Here is a 19,382-nt window from a genome sequence, read left to right on the forward strand (position 1 = left end):
CACATTTTTCTGACGTTCGCTCAAATATTGGTTAAACTGTTATTGGTTATTCAAACATCAAGGCTGTTGCAGAGATCCCGAGGTCCATGTTGAAAGGGGGCATGACCACCCACTGTTCTGCTAAGAGAGACTTCATTAACAAGCTAATGAACAGTGCTAATCTGCAGAGAACAGACTCACTGTCTCTGTCATCATTCAGATGTGATGGAACTACTGCAAGTCTTGCTGGGTAGATAATATATATGAACACAGTTTCCTGCATAAACCACAGTATGTTTGTCAATATGAATGCATATTGCCATGTAATGCTACTGTCTGGCCAAATGCAACATTACAAACAATATTTGCAAAGGTCACAATCTTCCTGTGTCTCTGCTTGTAAAGAAAGTGCATTCTGACTTCATGATGTAATGCCTGATAGATCTTGGTTCACATCCTGGTCTTCTTGCCCAGAGACATGCTACTGTACTTTGTGTGCCAGAGGAAAAAGAAGGCCTGGTCAATCTACGAGCTGCTGTCACCACAGCCACATGAACAGAGGAATAAATCAGTGAATCTTTAATGAACCGTATTATCCATCTCCCCTGCAGCTATGAAACCCTCCACTGTGGTACATTTTGTGGCGTGACTATGGCTTATTAACTGTATTAGCCTGGGAACACTTATGCTGTTCCTTCCAAAGGAGCTATTCATTTGTAGATAGATCATTAACAAATTAATGTCTAAAATATCCACAGTGGCACATCAGACTGATATCTCTCTGTTAAGAAAAGAAAGGAGACTCCAAAAGTTTCAACAGTGCTTTATTTGTCTGTCTACTTATATGAGTCACATAGCATTGTCTGCGGATGTTCAGAAACAGGCAAAGTTAGTGTATAAGTTTAATAAGCAAATACTGGTAAATCCTTTGTATTTGCAAATTTACAATCTTTCATTGTGTTAAAGCTGCTGTTGAGGCTGCCCGCTGCTATAAGGGTGTGAGAAGTCATAAAAACCAAAGGAAGGAAAGCAGGTTATCCATCTCAAAGGAGGAGAAGCAAATGCATGGATAAACATTTCCTGTGACTGAGCCGGAGGGATGAGCAGCGTAAAAGTGTGAATCGTACAGCCAGGAACTGTCAGGAACACTGGTGAGCTCATCAAGAAAAGGAAGTCAACCTCAGACTTTTTCCACACTTACACTACAGCTGAGTGGATGAACCTGACTTAAATGAAGACATTAGTAGCAATTGTTCTGCTCAAAAACGTAATCGTCCTAATATGACAAGATGACAGATTTAAGAGTGGATTATGGTGCATCTTGTCTCTGTTTGCATACCCGTGTAGAACAGCTGGCTGTAGCTGTGTGTCTGTGTGTGTGTGTGAACCCCAAGGGATGTAAACTCTGAACACTGTATCAAGTCTACAGCTGCTAGTTATAGGGAGAAAATTGAGTAAATGGTGAAGTGTGCACAACATCTAATAACATACATACATTTTTAATGGAAAGGTGAGCCTGTATGGTCACAGTCAGCAGGTTTTGGACTAAAATCTGAAGGACATCAGAGAGGAAATCTTTCCCACTCACACTGATTGTGAATATTTGTAATCTGTACCTACAGCCCTGTGTAGGTATCATGACTTTCCCCCTTTCACTCCCCTGTCAAAAAGGCAAGCAATATATCTTTGAGTCTGACCTTGACACTGAGCCATATCAACCTAATAAGGTTCTTGTACCTGAACGTCAAAGGCATAGTGTGAACTTCTCTCCAAAGCCCATAAGGCCATAAAGGTGCACAGCAGCTGTTCACCCTGGCAAGAGAAGCACATTCCTGACATGAATGGCTGCTTGGGCAGGATACAGTCAACCTACACCAGTGTAAGCAGGATTACACAGGATCGACCCCAAGCCCACTACAGCCTGCTGTTACCCTGAACCCAGCACGCACCTGCCTTTTATGTTAGGAAATTTGCAAGAAGAAGAGAAGGTTGGAGATTATGGCTGAGGCCTCTAGGTCATAGCTAAAGGTGAAGGGGAGAGGAAAAGGTCTCAAGCAGGGTAAACAACGTAGGGGTACAGCTTTCTAATTTGATGTTACAGTACATGAGGTAACAGAGGCAGGTAGACATAATGGAGGGAGAGAAAAAGCTAAGGTTCATAAAAGAAAAATGCAACAAGCCCTATGATTCAATCTACCGTGAGAGAGGAGGGTTAGGAAGGTGGATGCAGGATTTGGTGCTTGTATGCCCTGGCAGACCATAGCATAAAACCAATCCAACCCTCAGTCTTCCCATCCTAGGTCCTGGACCGAATGAAGGCCCCTTAGGACTGGCGTGCATAGAAGCTGGCTGGCCAGCAGATGTAGTGGCTGTGTCCTGGTGCGGATATTACTAGTGTGACTGCCATTTCCCTTAGCCTTTCATCTGGAGCTCAAGGGGCTGAGGCAGAGATCCGCAGGGCAGAGCAGGGCTTGTAGAAGAAGGAACAAGAGGATCAGGGACAGCTTTCGCTGAGCAGGAAGATGGTCTGGTTTGCAGATAGATGTAGGAGGAGTGAGTCACAATCATTTATTTGTTCTATCTGACACTATTGCATAATCTTCTTGATGCTTGGCAGCACTAAATGTAAAAAGTTTCTTTCCTTCTGTTTTATTATAATCACTTTTGCACATATTTTTGCATGCTCAACTGTCTTTCATTTCCTGCTGCTTTCTTCATCCATCCCTTTTATACCTTCTTCCACCTTGCCTTTCAGTGAGATTCTTTTTTTTTTCTTTCTAGCCTGGCATATATTCTGCCCTGTGGTTTTTATAGCACTTTGAGAGCATATTAGCTTGAAAGGCTCCCTAGGCGCACGGTCATCAGAGAGAATGGTTCTCATTAGCCAGCATCATCATTTCCTTTCTAAGCAGTATCTGTAAAGTCTTTATGATTGAGCCTCTCCAGCACACCTTTGGGAGGCTGGTTGGGAAACACCAAAGAATCCTTGGAGAGGCAACAGGTTATTAACCAAAGGAAGTGGTGGGAGTTAACAACTCGCAGAAATCAGTGAAAATGATGCAAAGAATTTAGCGTTTCGTACAGTTGCCATGACATTTACCGGCACAGAAAGACAGTGATTTAGATAAAAGGCTTTACTACATGACACGGAAGGAACTCTTATTCACTATATAACAAGAAATTCTTACAACATGTGCAGGTTTCTGAGCAGTAAATGGCATTTTAAAGATGGTGTCCAGACTCATAAAAAGTTCTTTATTGAAAGCTGCAGATTCAGTGGCTGAGACTTCAGTTTTTTTGTGTGTGTGTTACAGCCCAGCACACAACATTCCTTCTCTTCCTGGTCATACTTTGATTGTCACTGGGACCATATTTATTTATCTAGTCAATTAATTTGCCATTTTGCTGCTGCACATATCAGCAAACAGACCTACAGCTGAGGCTACGTTGTGTTTATTTCATCTGCTTTATTACTGCCCCCAAACCAGGGCTTCTACTCTGGGGGGTTGAGATGGGAATGAAGGGTAAAGGGGTGGGTTGGTGGGTGTGAGACATGAGTGACCCCCCCCCCCCCCCCCCTCCTTTGATTGTCTTGCCTCGCCTGGAGCCTGAACCTGGCTACTAACACAGAAACTGACATTCCTGCTGTACTGAGCAAATAAAGGCAAACATTCCATTTTTATTGAAAAATACAGTGGAAGGATAAGCAGGGATGAGTATGATCCTCTTTGTCTCATCTCAGCACTGGTATGCAGGGGGAAGTACAAACTAGGTGTGGTGAGAAGAAGAAACAGTATGAAAACATTTCAGTTTAGTTGGTTTCTTCCTATTAAGAAAGTGGGAAGAAGTGTCTGAAACTCAGAAAAGATGCTTTTGTTTGCTTTAAAGGGAAAAAAGTACATTAGCCTTGCATGAGTAGTCAGATAATGAAGCAATGAGCCTATTTTTGTATTGACTACTTGCAGCTTTATGTACGTGCATGCATCAAAGAGACACACACCTGCAAGACAAGTCACTTTAGATTAAGGGTCTATCCCACTGACCAGCGGTGAGAGCGACAAAGCTCTTCCCTTATCCATAACTAATGTGGCAATTAGTGCTGAACCTGGAAGAGACTGTCAGGCCTGAGGGCTGGGAGGGGATTGACCTCTCACCCATTCAGCTGATTAGATTTGAAGGGGCACACGTAGTGTGCAGGTCTAGGTAATATGATTCTGAAACTGCAGTCAGTTACACAACCAAGAGTTTACATCAAAGTATTTGACTCGCCCACTCAAAATCAAACATTTATAGCATCGCTGTGTAAAATTTTTTTTTCTTATCCACACAGATCTCTGAAAACACTTTGAAGTTTAGAAGGCGAGTATCAGCGATCTGTTTAATTCAGAGGAGGTCGATCATATGGAGCATGACAAGACTTCTGTTCTCTCCACTTCACTTTTGTGCGCACACTGCTGCTACTACTCTCTACTCTCAGTCCTTAGTGTCACTTGAACATCAACAGCAAACACTCAAGTGTTGAATATTTTAGATCTTTTTGTGAGTACTTAAGGTGAGATTGCACTTCTCTAAATATGTCTCAATTCAGGGACTTCATTTGAATTTAATTTCAATGTGGTCTTCTTCATTTGTTTTGGATCCTTCTCAACCCAATATGTCCAAAGACTTATTACACCCCCACCTCGTATAGGAAAGCCTATGTAGGCCTAATAGGCAAATTTAATAATGCTCATTTAGGGCTGTTTTGATGAATTCATGTAAATATACTGACTCCACTTTCCATTTAGGTGATTTTAGTGCGTCATTAATGACATACCAACTCTACATGTGTGCCAAGGTTCTGTTGCAGAGAAAGGAACAGGTGAAAGCATTCATCTCGAGTTATCTGTATCATTTAGCTGATTCCAGGTGGAGCAGGGGATGTGGTGTCAAAAGACACACACCGTGTCTCTTGAGGGGTACCTGATGTGCACTTCCTCTTGACTATAATGGATGGTGATGAAGTGTGTGCATGCATGTGTGTGTGAGAAAGAGAGAAAGAATATGAATGTGAGTTTATTTGTGCATCCTTCACGCTCGTCTGTCTACAAGGACAACCTGACACCTGCCAATGCAATGAGGCATCTGGTGTTTGAGTGCACACAGGTGTTGTGTGAGTGTGCGTTCCTGTCTGGATAGTGATATGTGTGCATCTGTGTGTGAGATTGAGAAGTTGTGCTGGGCCTTTTTACTTCCCTCCTAAATGGAGGCTGCCTTTTTTTTCACTTCATCTTGTGAATCTGTCACATTGACTGGTGGAGGTCACTGTCCTCCCAGGGCCCCATTTTCCGATTTGTTTCTGTGCTGTACGTGTTTGTGTGTATAAAAGGGTGTAAATTTTAATCTTGTCAAGAAGCTTAATAGTCTGCTACAGCCAAGACTAGGACTGGACAGATTCCATTGCGCTGATCCATGCCTGGGAGTTGCCATGGTGCTGTGCCCGTTGCTAGGTTAGCTGTAGTCTAAGATGTGTACCCCACTGGTGCCCCAGCATTTTAGACCCTTTAGCCCCTTGAGCGGCCTGACAGAGGACCTCTACAAGTTCTGCTTCCCCTACACAGGTTGCCTGTGAACAAACGGGACAGTTCTCAGATTTGTGTGTTTGTGTGTGCACAAATCTAGTGTGTTACTTAGAAAACAGAATAAGGAGATTAGTTTGATGGGGGTGAGGAGCCCCTGTCTTACATGCCATCACATAAAGAGTGAGTCATGGACAAAAACAGCACAGAGATAGATGGCCAGTAGTGGACTGTGTGAATTCCTCTCCACCCTCTAACCCCACTCCTTTTTTTGTAAAGACAGTGCGAGTGAAAAGAGATAAGAAAATGTTGTGTGAGGGCTTGGGAGGGTAAATGTCTGTGTGAGACAGTGAAAGAGAGGCCTTAAGAAACAGAGTGACCCACAGAGTTTTAGCATTCTACTGTTGCAGCAAACAGTGTCAAGATACCCATGATACATTGTCACCAAGAGCAACATTACTCTTTTATTGGTGTCCAGAGGTCTGATTGGAGGCAGACTAGTAGCTGGCTAGGTCCAGGAATGATAAAAAGATGCTTGTGTGTAAAGGGCTCCATGTACATGTAATGACGCCATGTTGCATACAAAGTGTCATTTTATGTAGGAATGTTAAAGCTCTCACCTACACATGCAGATAAACTGGTAGCTAAAACCAAAAACAACATGTTAGCATGGAAAACATGAATACACTTTGTTGCCTTTTAACCATTTGACAAAAATCTTAGTCAGTGTAACCCTTTAACAATTACAAAGAGCTTGCATCCTAAAGACTATAAAATGTCAACAGCAGACTTTCAAGTGATCAACTTCTTACGTCAAAATGCACTTTTGTTGTTTATAAATTGTTTTACCAGATAAAGCGGTTGTTGATAGATGGATGGATGTTTTACTTTTTTAGAATTAGCCAGAGGTTTACATGCACATAGAGTGGCTGTATAAAATCAGATGAGAGGCGCTTCTCGCGCTTCGCTGTGAAGCCAGAGAGCCCTTTCAAAAGAGAAAGATGCCAGGTACACCAGCAAATATCTGGCAGAGGTTACACATCAGGTTGAATCCAAAGCCCTGTCCATGGTGACAGACACTAATGGTACAAATCATTTTTACTCAGTCAACTGCATTTGAATAACAGTAAGCTGGCACCCACGCTTCAGAGCCTGAGCGGCTACTGCAGGATCTTATTTTACAGCAAATGAGGATTGATCTAGAAAATCAACAGTGTCATTATTAAGCTGCTTGGCAAGGCTGTGGCAGTTGAACTTTTTTCCCCCTATTATAGCCTGTGTGTGTGTCTGTATATCAACTATACACCTTTTTTTCTTCTAGTGTGCATACTTACATTTATGTGTCTGCTTGTGTAAGAACTGTGTCAGAGGCCACCTCTGTTAATGAAACATTGCCATGAGGCAAATCCAGTGGCCTTGTCAAAACCCAGACCTGTGAGCTGCTTTACAACACACACACACACCATCACAGCCCCCTCTGCATCCGCCTCCCATCAACTGCTTAGCAGGGGGAGACATGCTGTAAGGTTAAGGCAGGGGTGGAGAGGAAAGCAGTGCAAATGAGAGAGGGGAGAAGCAAGTTTACTGACCCCCACCCACCTACGCAACACTCCCTTAATGTGCCGCAAATCAAACCAGCACAGAAGCACAGAAGTGCTCAGAGCTCATGATATACAGGTCAAAGTCTAATGAAGTAACTTTAGTACATCAACAATACAGTTTTTGTTGCATCAGTTTTTGCAATGGCTACCAGTGTGTGTTCCGCACGCCTTGTCATCTTGATATCAAGTTGTGTGACAACTTGCTAAGCCTCAGTGTACAGTAGCACCATTCCTTTATGGATTACAGCTTGTGTTGAGCCAAGCAGTGTATGCAGGCATGCACAGCACACACAGAGGCATTCAAAACGTATACTGTATGTGGACCAGAGATCGACCCTGTTGCCCCATTACTGCCTCTCTGTGTTTGCCTGTAAATATTCCAGAAAAAGACGCACCAAATCTTATCACGTGAAGACAGAGAGAGAATTGTCTGTGAGCTGTTTCTCTGAATTCCCTCTTCCCAGGTTTTAGGTTGAGGTTTTAATCTGTGATGCAGCAGTGGCTGTGCAGCGCTCAGAGAAAGAGCATATACCAACACAGTTGCCTTGAAAACCATTATAAAATCTGCTGTCCTTCAGATTTTGTTTCTCAAGAAATGATAGTTTGTTATTCCTCCCACTCACCTTGCAACCTTTATTCCTCTTCATTTCCCTCCTCCCTCTTGGCTGAAGCCTGGGTTCCTCCTCTTCCTCAATGCTGTGGCCAGGCTTGTTAGAAGCAGCTGTTGTTCCTCTTTAGCCAGTGGGAAACACAAGCTACCCATCTGGAGAGGCATTAGTGGCAGAGGACGCTATGAACTATTTCTCACACATGAAGCCAACACAGAGGTCAGCAAGGTCCTTAAACTGAGCACATATGAAGGTAGCTCAGTCACAAGGGACAAAGTGATTCTCGTTCTCCTCCTCTGAATGACACACACACAGTCTGAGGTCCTGTTTTTGTTTCTGTAACTGCATGTTTGTTGCTTATTATAAAACATTTCACAAATCAGATCACATTTGTATTTCACTGATGGAGAACACACGTCATTGACTGTTGTAATGGAAGAAGCATGTCCATGTGACACCGCATAGCCTTGATGTCGCCTTAGTTGATTGATTCCATCTGTCGTGATACAAGTGACGACGGCCATTCGTCTTTCTCATACTGAGAAGCCAAAGTAACTGTTTTCCTCCTGGAACCGTCTGTGTCATTCTTCACTCCCTCCCACATTCTGTATTTTTTCTCTCCTGCTTGTTCTCCCTCTTCCTCCACCCCACTGCCGTATTTAGAGGATTTACACATGAGCCAGCTTATGAAGCTCGGCTTATCTGCTAACATTGTCTCATTATGACTACAACATCGCATTCCATTATCCTCCTGCCCTCCTGTTTTTGTTTGTTTATTTGTTTATTTTTACCTCTAAGTTGTGCCTTGCTTTTAGGAGCAGAAATTTTTTTAATACATCTTCTGGTCTAAAAAAAACAATATTTGTACATATATATCACCACTTATCATTTCTGTACCATTATGTTTTTGCAATTGTTGTTTATTTGTTGTTTTTCTCAGATAAACTGATATAGGAACAGATATACGCTATGACTCAACAACAGGCATTTATGTTCAGAAACGAACCTGAAGAACAGATCAACTGTGTGCCTCCTCTGTCAGCAGCATGAGGTCTGCCACAGATGTATTGCTTTCAGATTGTCTGTTCTTAGCAAGGTGATATCTTAGCTGAACTCTTGGGGGGCATAAGTCTGTCAGAATGTTTTTTAGGGTTTCTATTTATTTATTTTTGCCTTGTATGAACTTTGTCACCATGACTTTACAAACACTGTTTTTGGGCTACTGTTATCTGGTGACAGTATAGTTTATCCACAGTAAGGTCATTTTTATGACTGTCTTGTATTAGTCCTTTAACATATTCTGTTTGGCACAGGTTTACAGCTGTCAAAGTGATCCTGGTTGTATTTTTCTTTTCTTTTTTACTTGACAGGTTTGATAATTAACCCCCAAAAAATGAGAAACTTGAATTATTATCCACTCAATGAATGTCGAACATTTTGCGTTGTTTAAAAGTAAGAATGGCAAGATGAGATGGCACCATGTAGTATTGCACTATGCATCTGCTGTCAGATACCTGCCGCTGGAGTTCTTTACTGCATGTGACTAATATACTTCACGTCTTACAACCATTGATTTTGCAGTGAATTAGGCTTTTTAATTTAATTTCTCTACGTGAAAACATCTTTCAGTCATCATGTCATCAAGGTGTCAAGGTGTATGTTATCCCAGCCCCTTGACACTGGACACAGTGAATGAGCTCTAAGTGTGTTTTTATAATGTGTACCTGGTTATGCAATTTTAACTTTAATGGCTATTGACCCTCATTGTTACTTTTATTGCATCCTTACATAATGCATTTCTGAATACCTGCTTAACTGTCCGGCAGTATGCTTGTCTTAGCTGTAGTGGTTGTTTTGGCATGGATCTGCCTCATTAATTAGCCCGTTGGTTAGCTTGCAGTGGAACAGTATTAGTGTTGTGTTGGCCCATTCAGATGCTGATTTCTGACATCTCCCCAATGAGATGCATCCCATTTCCACTGAAACAATAACAGCAATCTGATTTGGTATAAATGATGTCTTTGTCTATTGTCTACTGGAACAACAAAAACCATTGGCACGGGAAACACTTCTCTCTAGAGCCCTGCCTAGCCCCATTCACACATGTTTACAAACCCAAGTGGACAGTTAAGGATGGGTTGATGTGTGAAAGGAAAGAATGTATTTTTAGAAAAATAAGAAAAGAAAAGAAAATATTAAGTAAAAATTTAAGAAGGCAAAACATTTTTCTCTTTTATATCTTGAAGAAATAATTGAGTTGGTATTTGAAGCTTTTCTGGTAATATGTGTGTAATATCTGTTCATTTATCACACACCTGGCTGTCAAGTAGTTTGACAGCAAAGCCGTCTCACAGGTTAGACTGTATTTAATTAAACACCTGAACTCTAGACAAATTCCTTTATGGCAGTCAGAATCACTGTGTGATATATGTAATGTCAAGTTAACTATAGGATTAAGCATGTGTGTGTGTGAGTGTGCACCTGCTGTGCCAAGGGTGTTAATCTGCCTCTAATTCATTGATGCACTTATCTGGGTTGGGTCGTGCTGGGATCCACAGTGAGGAGGTGGAAAGAAGGATGGGTAATGAGCAGAAGGAATTCATTTCCTTCTCATTTTAGACACACCAACACGTTGTCACCACTCACCCCATCTTTTCACACTTTCTCTGTACCTGGACAAAGCTGCATGTGCAGACACAAATGTCAGAATCGGCTACCTTTGTCATGGTCAGGCTACCTTAAGGTTATGCCTAGAGCAGATAGCTGTCCAGAGAATTCACAGCATGGGAGCGGGCGTATTGATGTGGAGCATAGCTGCTTCATGCTTTTTTCTGCTTGCCTGTGTGTTGCTGTCCAGTATTATAGGCCCCTCTCAGACTGTAAATGCCTGTGATGGTCTTCTGTGTACTCTGGGTTCTCTTTTATATGTGTGTATCTTTTACACAAAATAATACAAATCCCAACAAATGTTGACATGATTGATTAATGGATTTTATTGCCATTGGATTTAAGATAAATTATATGTATTAGACAACAAAAAAGGTCATTACTACCAAGACCTCTCCTGCAGTTTAGGCTCAATATCTCGACTAAACGAAAGTTAGCATTACATCAACATATTTCTTGTCATCCTCCCTGCACAAGCACAAACTCTATAACCTCTGAAAAACTTGGAATGTGACACTTGGCTGTGTGAACAAGTCCATCATATATATAAATAAAGAAGGACGTGTGTGTCAGTGCAGAATATATACATTCTTGTAGCAGCTGTCCCTCCTGGCCTTACAGTGTCCCCTCTGTGTATCCGGTCTGTATACAGCGTGGCCAAGGGCAGCGGTTTGTATGTGTACAATTGAAAGTGAATTAGTAGCCGAACTCTAACACAGTGGCACTGTAAATGCATTTGTGAACATTTTTAAAGCACTCTTGACAGTAAATTATGGGTGCTTTCAACTGAAGCAGCCACAGCTGTGTTTCCTCTGATGTGCATATGAACTCACTTTAACTGCAGCAGATGTAATCATACATCATTTTTATGTCTGATTGTTTCTGAAAACCTCTTGGAATGAGGTGATTGGATGATGAGGATGATGAGCTCCTCCTATATATATATATATATATATATATATATATATATATATATATATATATAGGAGGAGCTCATCATCCTACAAGCACAAACCCTGCTACCATCATCACAGTTGAAAGCTAAACTATTAATCAATTGGTTTTCTTTTATCTATCTTTCTGTTTTTTTTCCTCTAGTGGTACATAAGGAAGTCTCAGCTGAAGAAAAGTCAACTGGGAGACATGCAGGAAGTGACAGCTCACACGAAAACCCTTCTAAACCCCCGTCAGTTAAGGTGATAGGGGGCTCGCCATCTGCCAGCTGGGCGCGACCCTGGAGCATGGCATTGCTCTCTGCTGGACTTTGCTTGCAGTGGATCCTGTTCTGATGCTGGCGCCGTCTGTGAATCCAGCCCTCGCCCCCGTGCCACTTTAAGGAGCCTACACATGCACACAGACACTCACATCATATCAACATATCACACATGTTATACTTAACTCCTGTCCTCAGCCTGCATGGATGGATGGTATCGAAAGAAAAACACAAACAGTGAAAAGGGCAAACTGTGGACAGAGTTGTAGGAGACTGTTAGACTGGAGGCTGTTGCGGGAAGCCGTCGTCATGCAGCATCACCCGTGTGGGTGATGAAAATTTGATTCCATGCACGCTCATCTATAAACATCAGGCTTGCTGTTTCCACTACAACGACGCTGTCTTGGGCTAGACATGTGTCTGCCTTACAGACAGCTCCTCGACGGCATCATTCTGATTTTACTTAAAGAAACACTTACAAATGTAAACACTCACTTACTTGCTTTTTTTGTTTGTTTTTTTCTTTTACATATACCAGAACAGCTGTCTCCTCTTGCTGCTGGTTTATACTTATCATTTCAGGCTAAAACAAAACAAAAACAACAAAAAATAAAAAATCATCACAGCACTGCACCACTTTTCAGCAAGGTGGACGATTTCAGCTCATTTAGGGAAAAAAAAACTCATTTTCTTTTTGAGGATTAAGGAATGCATGATAGACTGATAGATCTACCCCAGGTGTCTGGCCCAGATCGGCAGATTTGATACACTCTAAATGACTGTGTACCTTGGCCAGGGATTAGACTGTAATGAGCTCACATGGTTTGAACATAGGTGTGTATAGTATGTAATTGTATATAGGTGGAAGGATTTGATGAAGTGCTGATCCTAAAAGAACTGATTGAGCTGAATGTCTTTTGTTTGTTAGCTGTGAATGGGGTTCAATCCAAAAAAAAGACAGGAAAAAAATGATTTAATGTTACAAAATAAAGCAGGAATGTGCATCATTTATCACCTCAGGCCCATTTTGAACATTTTGAACAAAGTCTGTACATTGTTGATATTACTAATGTTTATTGTGCATCCAGTTTTGTGTTTTTGCTTGTTGAATTGCACATTAATGCATGAATAACCTACAAAAGTAATCCAAATTATGTAATGATTGAATTGGGACAATGTTCAGGTTCCAGATGATGGCTTGGAAATTTAAAAAAAAACAATTTAGCACAAGGAAATGTGTGCATCTATTGTTTAATCCATTGCAGATTTAACTATTGTGTTAGTCCTCAATCCCTGGAGTAAAAAAGCTCCAATGTCTGAAGACCATTCCTTGGAATTCCATCAAAAAAAAAAACAGTAAAATCTTATGTGTTTTAAATGATTTCACATGGGAATGGAGAAAACAAAAACCAAGCGCCTTCTATTATGGCTTCCTCTGTTTTTATTATGGTGTAGAGGAGAATGTTGCATCTGCTGGCGCCAGGACAGTACCTGTGTGAATGAGGATGATGAATGTGTGTGCCCCAGATGCTGACTGTGCCCTATGTAAAAGCTACACAGATACAGTATTTAAGCTATATACACTACAGAACATCAATATACACACACACACACACACACACACCATTAAAAAAATCTGCAGTTAAGGAAGAGTGGTTAAGCTCAAATGTGTCGTCATGTTTCCATGTTTTCCTCCATGTATGTGTTTCGTTCCCGTTCCCGTTGATCACTTACAATCCTACATATCCCACGCATGTGTATAAATGTACATATTTTACATCACTCGCCATTTGTTTTGTGTCTCATTTCGCCTCTTTTGTATCGGTGCGATACACAGCCTGGTCGAGCTCTATTATCGCTCTATCCGTAGCCTCTCCTTAAAAAACAGGTCACTGATTTTACGGGAAACGATGTTTACAGAAGGCTGTACACACCCATGATACGTCCACACAGGTGTTCTCACTTTATATTCCCAACTTGTTTTTGGACTCTTGTGTGTCCCACTCCCATATCATGCCTGTTAGGACAGGAACACCTTTGTTCTACTGGTAAATTATGTAACTTCCAGCATAGATCCACCCATCTTTAACTTAATCTACTTAATACCACCTGTATTCATGTGTATGCTCTTCACTATTTCATGGTGTGTAGTCACAAAGAGACATATTAGACAGCGAGGAGGACACATTACTTAAAGGGAAAGGAATAAGAAATAAGCAGGGATTGATAATCCCAGTAATATCGAATGCAGCCTCATCTCATTACATGAAATAGTCATGTACTCAAAGATTGTATTTATGCACACTGATACAAATCTTGTCTTTGTTTTTGTGAAATTGCCATGTTTTATTGTGCACTTATACACAAATCAGTCATTGTCTTCTGCCAAGACATAAACACGCGAAAGAGCAACTTAGGACACGGGCGGGGTTGGTGGATTGCTCAAACCCACAGCAGACAGTAGATCCGAGAGTTCTACGTTTGCATACTCCTTATGGCACTTTCAATTTATTATGTTGTACATAAGTGTTTCAAGGCCGTTGTAAATGTCACTTCCATCTTCTTTTTCCTTTTTGGGCTTAGGCATTAAAACACAACTTAAGGTCACAACAGTGTAAGATTGTAAAGTTGTCTCTCTGGGTGTGTTATGCTCTCTCAGTCGGACCTTCCCTGTTTGTATCTAGGAAGCTTTTAGCTGAGTCTATGTTTTAGCATTTTGCTAAGTCTTTGTTTGCAACAGGAACAGAGTGCAGAAGATGTAAATAGACCTGCAAAACTATAATGTGGGGTAGAAACATAGCCAGATTAGTCACATAGACTAACAATTAGCCTCAGACACTCAGTTCTTTAAAATGTCCTCCCCGCAGTAGGTCTGGAATCCATTCACATTACAGTTAGTTCCAGTCAGCAGAAACCCAATGGCATCTTTTGTAATCATTTATCTGACATGATGTGATGACTTGCTTGCACAAAATTAATTTCCTTTTATACGCATACAGAGGGAGTTTGTCCTGCATCTGTTGTTACTGCCCAGACCAGAATATGTGTTTTTGTTGTGTGTATAGAATAGAAAAAGGCACCTTGCAATAGAACTGAAGCAAATATGTTCATAATTGGTCTGTAGGGTAGCACTAATGTTTTTGCCTCCACAGTTATTATAAAAGCATTTGATGGCAGCGTATCAGGCGACAGTAGTCTCACCACTCCTCCCACTGTTTTAGCCATCAGCCTGGGAGCACATAACTAATAGGAGTTTCCTGGCTAAAGCACACAATGTCACAATGAACACAAAAATCATCACAGACACACACCAGTGACCTCACTCACGCACACACACATACACCCTGTCTCAGAGTTGTACTCTTTCAATTGCACGCACACTGTATTTGATCCTCAGAGTCTATTTCATGCTTGTTGCAGTGAAACTGAGTGTCTGGTTGGCAGCAGAGCAGAGAGGAGAGAGAGAGAAAGAGAGAGAGCACAAGTCCTAGAATACCGTGCCTTCTCTTTGCCTGAGTTGTAATTGGGCTGCATTGTTCCTGCCTGACAAAACCAAAGCCGTCCGTCAGCCTTCAGTAACCACTGCTGACTGACAAAGAAAGCCGCGAATGACTTTAAAATATGGACACTGAAATTGAGTTAGTCTGAAAAGTTCTTTAAATTGCACTTACACTCTGAGGTTAGCTTTATAAAAGACACTTTAACATCTTTAAAAAAAAGGTTTCGGTGCATTATACTGCAGGTATAGACACACACACATTGGAAGAAACGGGGTGGACAGTGAGTGTAACTGAGAGTCCGGGGGACCTGAGGTCACAGCTGCTCAGCTGTCTGTCTGGGCTATTTTAAACGGTAGCACACATCAGCGCTTCTGTCCCACTGGCTTGGCCAAGTCTACACACCTAAACATCCTCACACACACACAAACACACACACACATAAATCTTGACTGCTAATGCTCATTCACACTGTCAGAGATGAACCACAGTTACATCACATGCTGTGGATGGAGCCTTAAGAAGTCCACTTTCCACTAGATGTTCCTTGAAGTCAGTTTGATTGTGCAATAGTGGGGTGACGGTGGAGTTTCCCCTCCACCCTCGCTACCACCAGATTGTCTTACCTTTTCAGCAAGGGGATCACAGTGACAAGCTTAAACTGGATAAAAGAAGCAAAGAAGGAAAGCACTGGAAATAGTTTTTTAGCAGATGGACAATTGAGCGAAGCAGAGGGGAAGCAGAGAGGGAGCTGCGGCTCCTGTTAATCACAGCCCTCCTTCTTGACTTTCAGCTGTTAACTGTATCCATTTCTCTCTGCTAAAAGCTCCTTCTCCTCTCACAGACGTCACTGCCAGTTGTCGATGTGTCAACCTTCTCTGCTGGCCAATTAGCATTACGCTCGGTGAGTTCTTGAGTTGACTAATTGAGTCCAATTAAACACATTTTCAACATGATGGAGCTTCAGCAACACAGTCAGGGATCAAATTCACAACAAGGACACAATGACTTTTGCTTTATCACTCCTGTGTGCTGATTGGCCTCACTCGTGTAGCCCTTTGTGCACTGTAACACTGGCAGAGGGGAGGAAAGCAGCATAGTGTTAACCTCCTGTCAGTCATCGTGAGGCTGTTGTCATTTTCAGACTGGTGCTGATTTTGAGGCAAACACACCTCATGTACAAAAAAGCATCCATGCATTGCACAAGCAATGTTAAAAGTTTTAACACTGCACGAGCCTTTCCACATTCAGCACATCTCTCCCTCTGGCAAGTCATTCTGGATGAACAGCATCAAATATGAACAGTCAATTCAGTGGTGCAATACTTTCAGATCCTGCAAGAATCCTACCTTATTCTCTAGAGTATGAAAGAAAAATAGAGGAAGGCATGAACCACCACACCACAGGCCGGAGGACTGTGCAGCTGTTTTTGTTGTTTTTTGTTGTGAAAAGCTGACAGTCAGGTTTACCTCTGCTCACACATGCATCGGATCATGTCTCAACCTGATGAAATGAAGACAAAAGGCAGAAAGTGAGTAAGAGGACAGTCTGTCATTTTTAGGCAGATCCTGAAAGATTCCACCTCCAAAAACAGAAAGAAGAAAGAAGTATTATCAAAACAGGAGAAGTCTCATGTAGATGGTGGGATCTACGGGCAATGTGATTTCCTTGGATACAAAGGAAGTGTTGTAGATGGACAACCTGAGAAAATGATCACAATGTTATGTACCGTCACATGGGCCAAAAAAAGCTTGGGAAGCTGACAAGGGGAGTTCTTTCAGGACAACGCTCCAACTCACAAGGCCTTAACGGTGATGGCTGCCATCCAGGAGAATGACTCCTCCAAAAACCCGCCCTGTTCACCTGATTTAACACCATCAGACTGCCACCTCTCTTCCAACATGACAAAAGAGCTCAGTTTTGACATTAAAGATAATGCCATGGCTGCTGAAGACCACTTCTACAAAGGAATGTCCTATATGTATACGTATGAATGTTCACACCCTATACCAAATTAGCACAGATTGATGTTTTTATTTGTTTATAATGTTGTAAATATATCATTTGTAGCCTTTTCCTACTACACTGTGGTAGTCTCTCTCACATGTCCTGTGCTAAAACACTAAAAGATTTAAGATTTAATTAAGCAAAATAAGAACATGAGAAGGAGAACTACAAAAACATATTCATCAAAATGCAGTTGGAGGTCCTATTCTATATACTCCAGATGTAAGAAATGTTTTTAATGAAATTAAACCCATCTTTTTTTACTTGCCAATTACAGAGAAAGCTTAGTCACTTCAAAGAGTGGCTGTCTGCTTTCTCTGCTGTGTGTAAGCAGTTGTCTAGCTGAGCTTCCTTTTGCAAAATAGATTTTTTTTCCTTTTTTTTACATATGCTTCAGATTTTTTTATATGATGTATTTTATCTAATTATAGTAAAATAAAACATGAACTGTTTTAGGGAATTTTTGCATAAATCTATTCATGATTTTGGAACCTAAAGATGGAAAGGATAATAAGGATAATTACTCCATGTTGGCAATAATAAAAAAGCAGTAATGCTAATATTGTTTTATTTTGCTATAGCCAATTTTGGACATCTGTTGGAAAGTACTGCACCGGTGCTTATGAATTTAACAATCACTAGACCTAGTTAGACAAGAACATGTGTGTGTGTGTGTGTGCGTGTGTGTGTCCACCAAGGAGAAGCCGAGGTGTCAATAGAATGTATTGTGCTTTAATAATGTGGTGCAGAGGGGCCTGAACAATAGTCAACATGAAAGCCTGGCTGTTCGGAAAACACATTAACTCCATCTCCATATGACAATGAATACACACTGGTCCAATTCTAATTAGCTATTCACCATTGATGTGAGGCGTGACTAAGCAGTTTAAGAAGGAGTTGTGTGTGTGTTTGTGCATGCATGTCTGTCACATGTGTTCAGGTCTACCCAGTGCCTCTTTTCCCATTGGGTTCGCTGCTCCATTTGGCATGCCTCAGGCAGCCTCCTTCCTCATGTCCTGGAGATGGATGAGCACCAGTGTGAATGTTCCACCGCTCCCTTGGGTGCCATTCCACCTTTCCAACTCTCTCTCCCTCTCTCTCGGTCTCTGTCAGGCCGGAACTGAAAATTGAATGACTATTATATTAGTCTGTCAGTACTTCTCCCATGCATTTGTCCTCTGAATTTCTAACATCGGTGTCTGCAGGTTGTATGAATGTTACTTTTGGAGCATGAATGTACCAATTTGTTGGAGCACACATGAGTGTATGAGCTTGTTTTGAGACATGTGTGACCCAGGATGAATGAGGATGCTGGTAGGAGAGGAGCAGCATTGATTGTCTGTGATTACACATTCAGGGATTGCCTGTTGCTGTTTGATTCTGCAGGGCACGAGGGAGGGGAAATCAATGCTCCAGGGCCACTGGGGCTTCCCCTCATACTTATAACATATCCTCCATTCCATATTCCAGGTGGATTTGAGATTGCTTTAATGAACAAAAACACATGTTGGACTTGGAGTCCTTGTGCATCATTTGCTTTTGGGGTTAACAAGTACCAATACAGCAATAAAAAGTACTACACTGAAAAAAGTATAGGTAACAGTGTGTAAGTACTAATTGGATGCACTGATGATTCTAGACGTATTGATTGAAATACCACAAAACAAGTGGCTAGATATCAGATAGGGGAGTCATGTGTTGCCTTTTTAAAAGGTCTATGATGCTGCAAGTCTTGCTCCCTTTCCAGCTGATGTCTGTACAAGCGACCTATTACTTATAGGCTAAGTAAACGATGCATCACTTATCGTGATAATGTTGCACGCCAAGTAAGCGCGTCACATTAACTGGTCTAAAAGATGTATCACTCAGCAAATGGACACCATGCACCATGCATTTCTAACCTTTGGACTGCAGGAAATGCACACACACACACACAAGCACAAAGTCCAGGTGCTTTGCTTCAGCTCTTGAATGAAAATGAACCGGATGACTGAGAATCTTCATCGTCTCACACACACACAGTATTACAGCTGAACTGAAAATAAACCAAAGACAGACTGGTTCTCAGCTGACAGATTTACAAGCTAGATTTGTTTTACACTCCAGTTTACAACTCCATAAGAAGGGAACACAGAGTGAACAATCCATCTAAAAGGCAATTCCCCATTAGTGGCTTCACTCTGATCAGACAGGGTGAGGGAGGTTGGGGGGGGGGGGTGTACCATAGCATGGACAGCTTTCAAAAGTGGTTT

General features: G+C 41.6%; 1 protein-coding gene across 2 annotated transcripts in view; it reads left to right on the plus strand.

Annotated features, from left to right (window-relative positions):
* gpc5c (glypican 5c) overlaps positions 1-13,408 on the plus strand; it is an 83,117-nt gene extending 69,709 nt beyond the window's left edge. For both annotated transcript variants that reach the window (XM_028428340.1, XM_028428341.1), the window contains one exon: positions 11,512-13,408. In XM_028428340.1, coding sequence (XP_028284141.1) covers positions 11,512-11,702 — 191 coding nt within the window. In that variant the 3' untranslated portion in view covers positions 11,703-13,408. The remainder of the gene's footprint in view (positions 1-11,511) is intronic.
* Positions 13,409-19,382: the final 5,974 nt, after the last annotated feature.

The sequence above is a fragment of the Parambassis ranga genome, chromosome 17 (genome assembly GCF_900634625.1).
Source record: "Parambassis ranga chromosome 17, fParRan2.1, whole genome shotgun sequence".
Lineage (NCBI taxonomy): Eukaryota > Metazoa > Chordata > Actinopteri > Ambassidae > Parambassis > Parambassis ranga.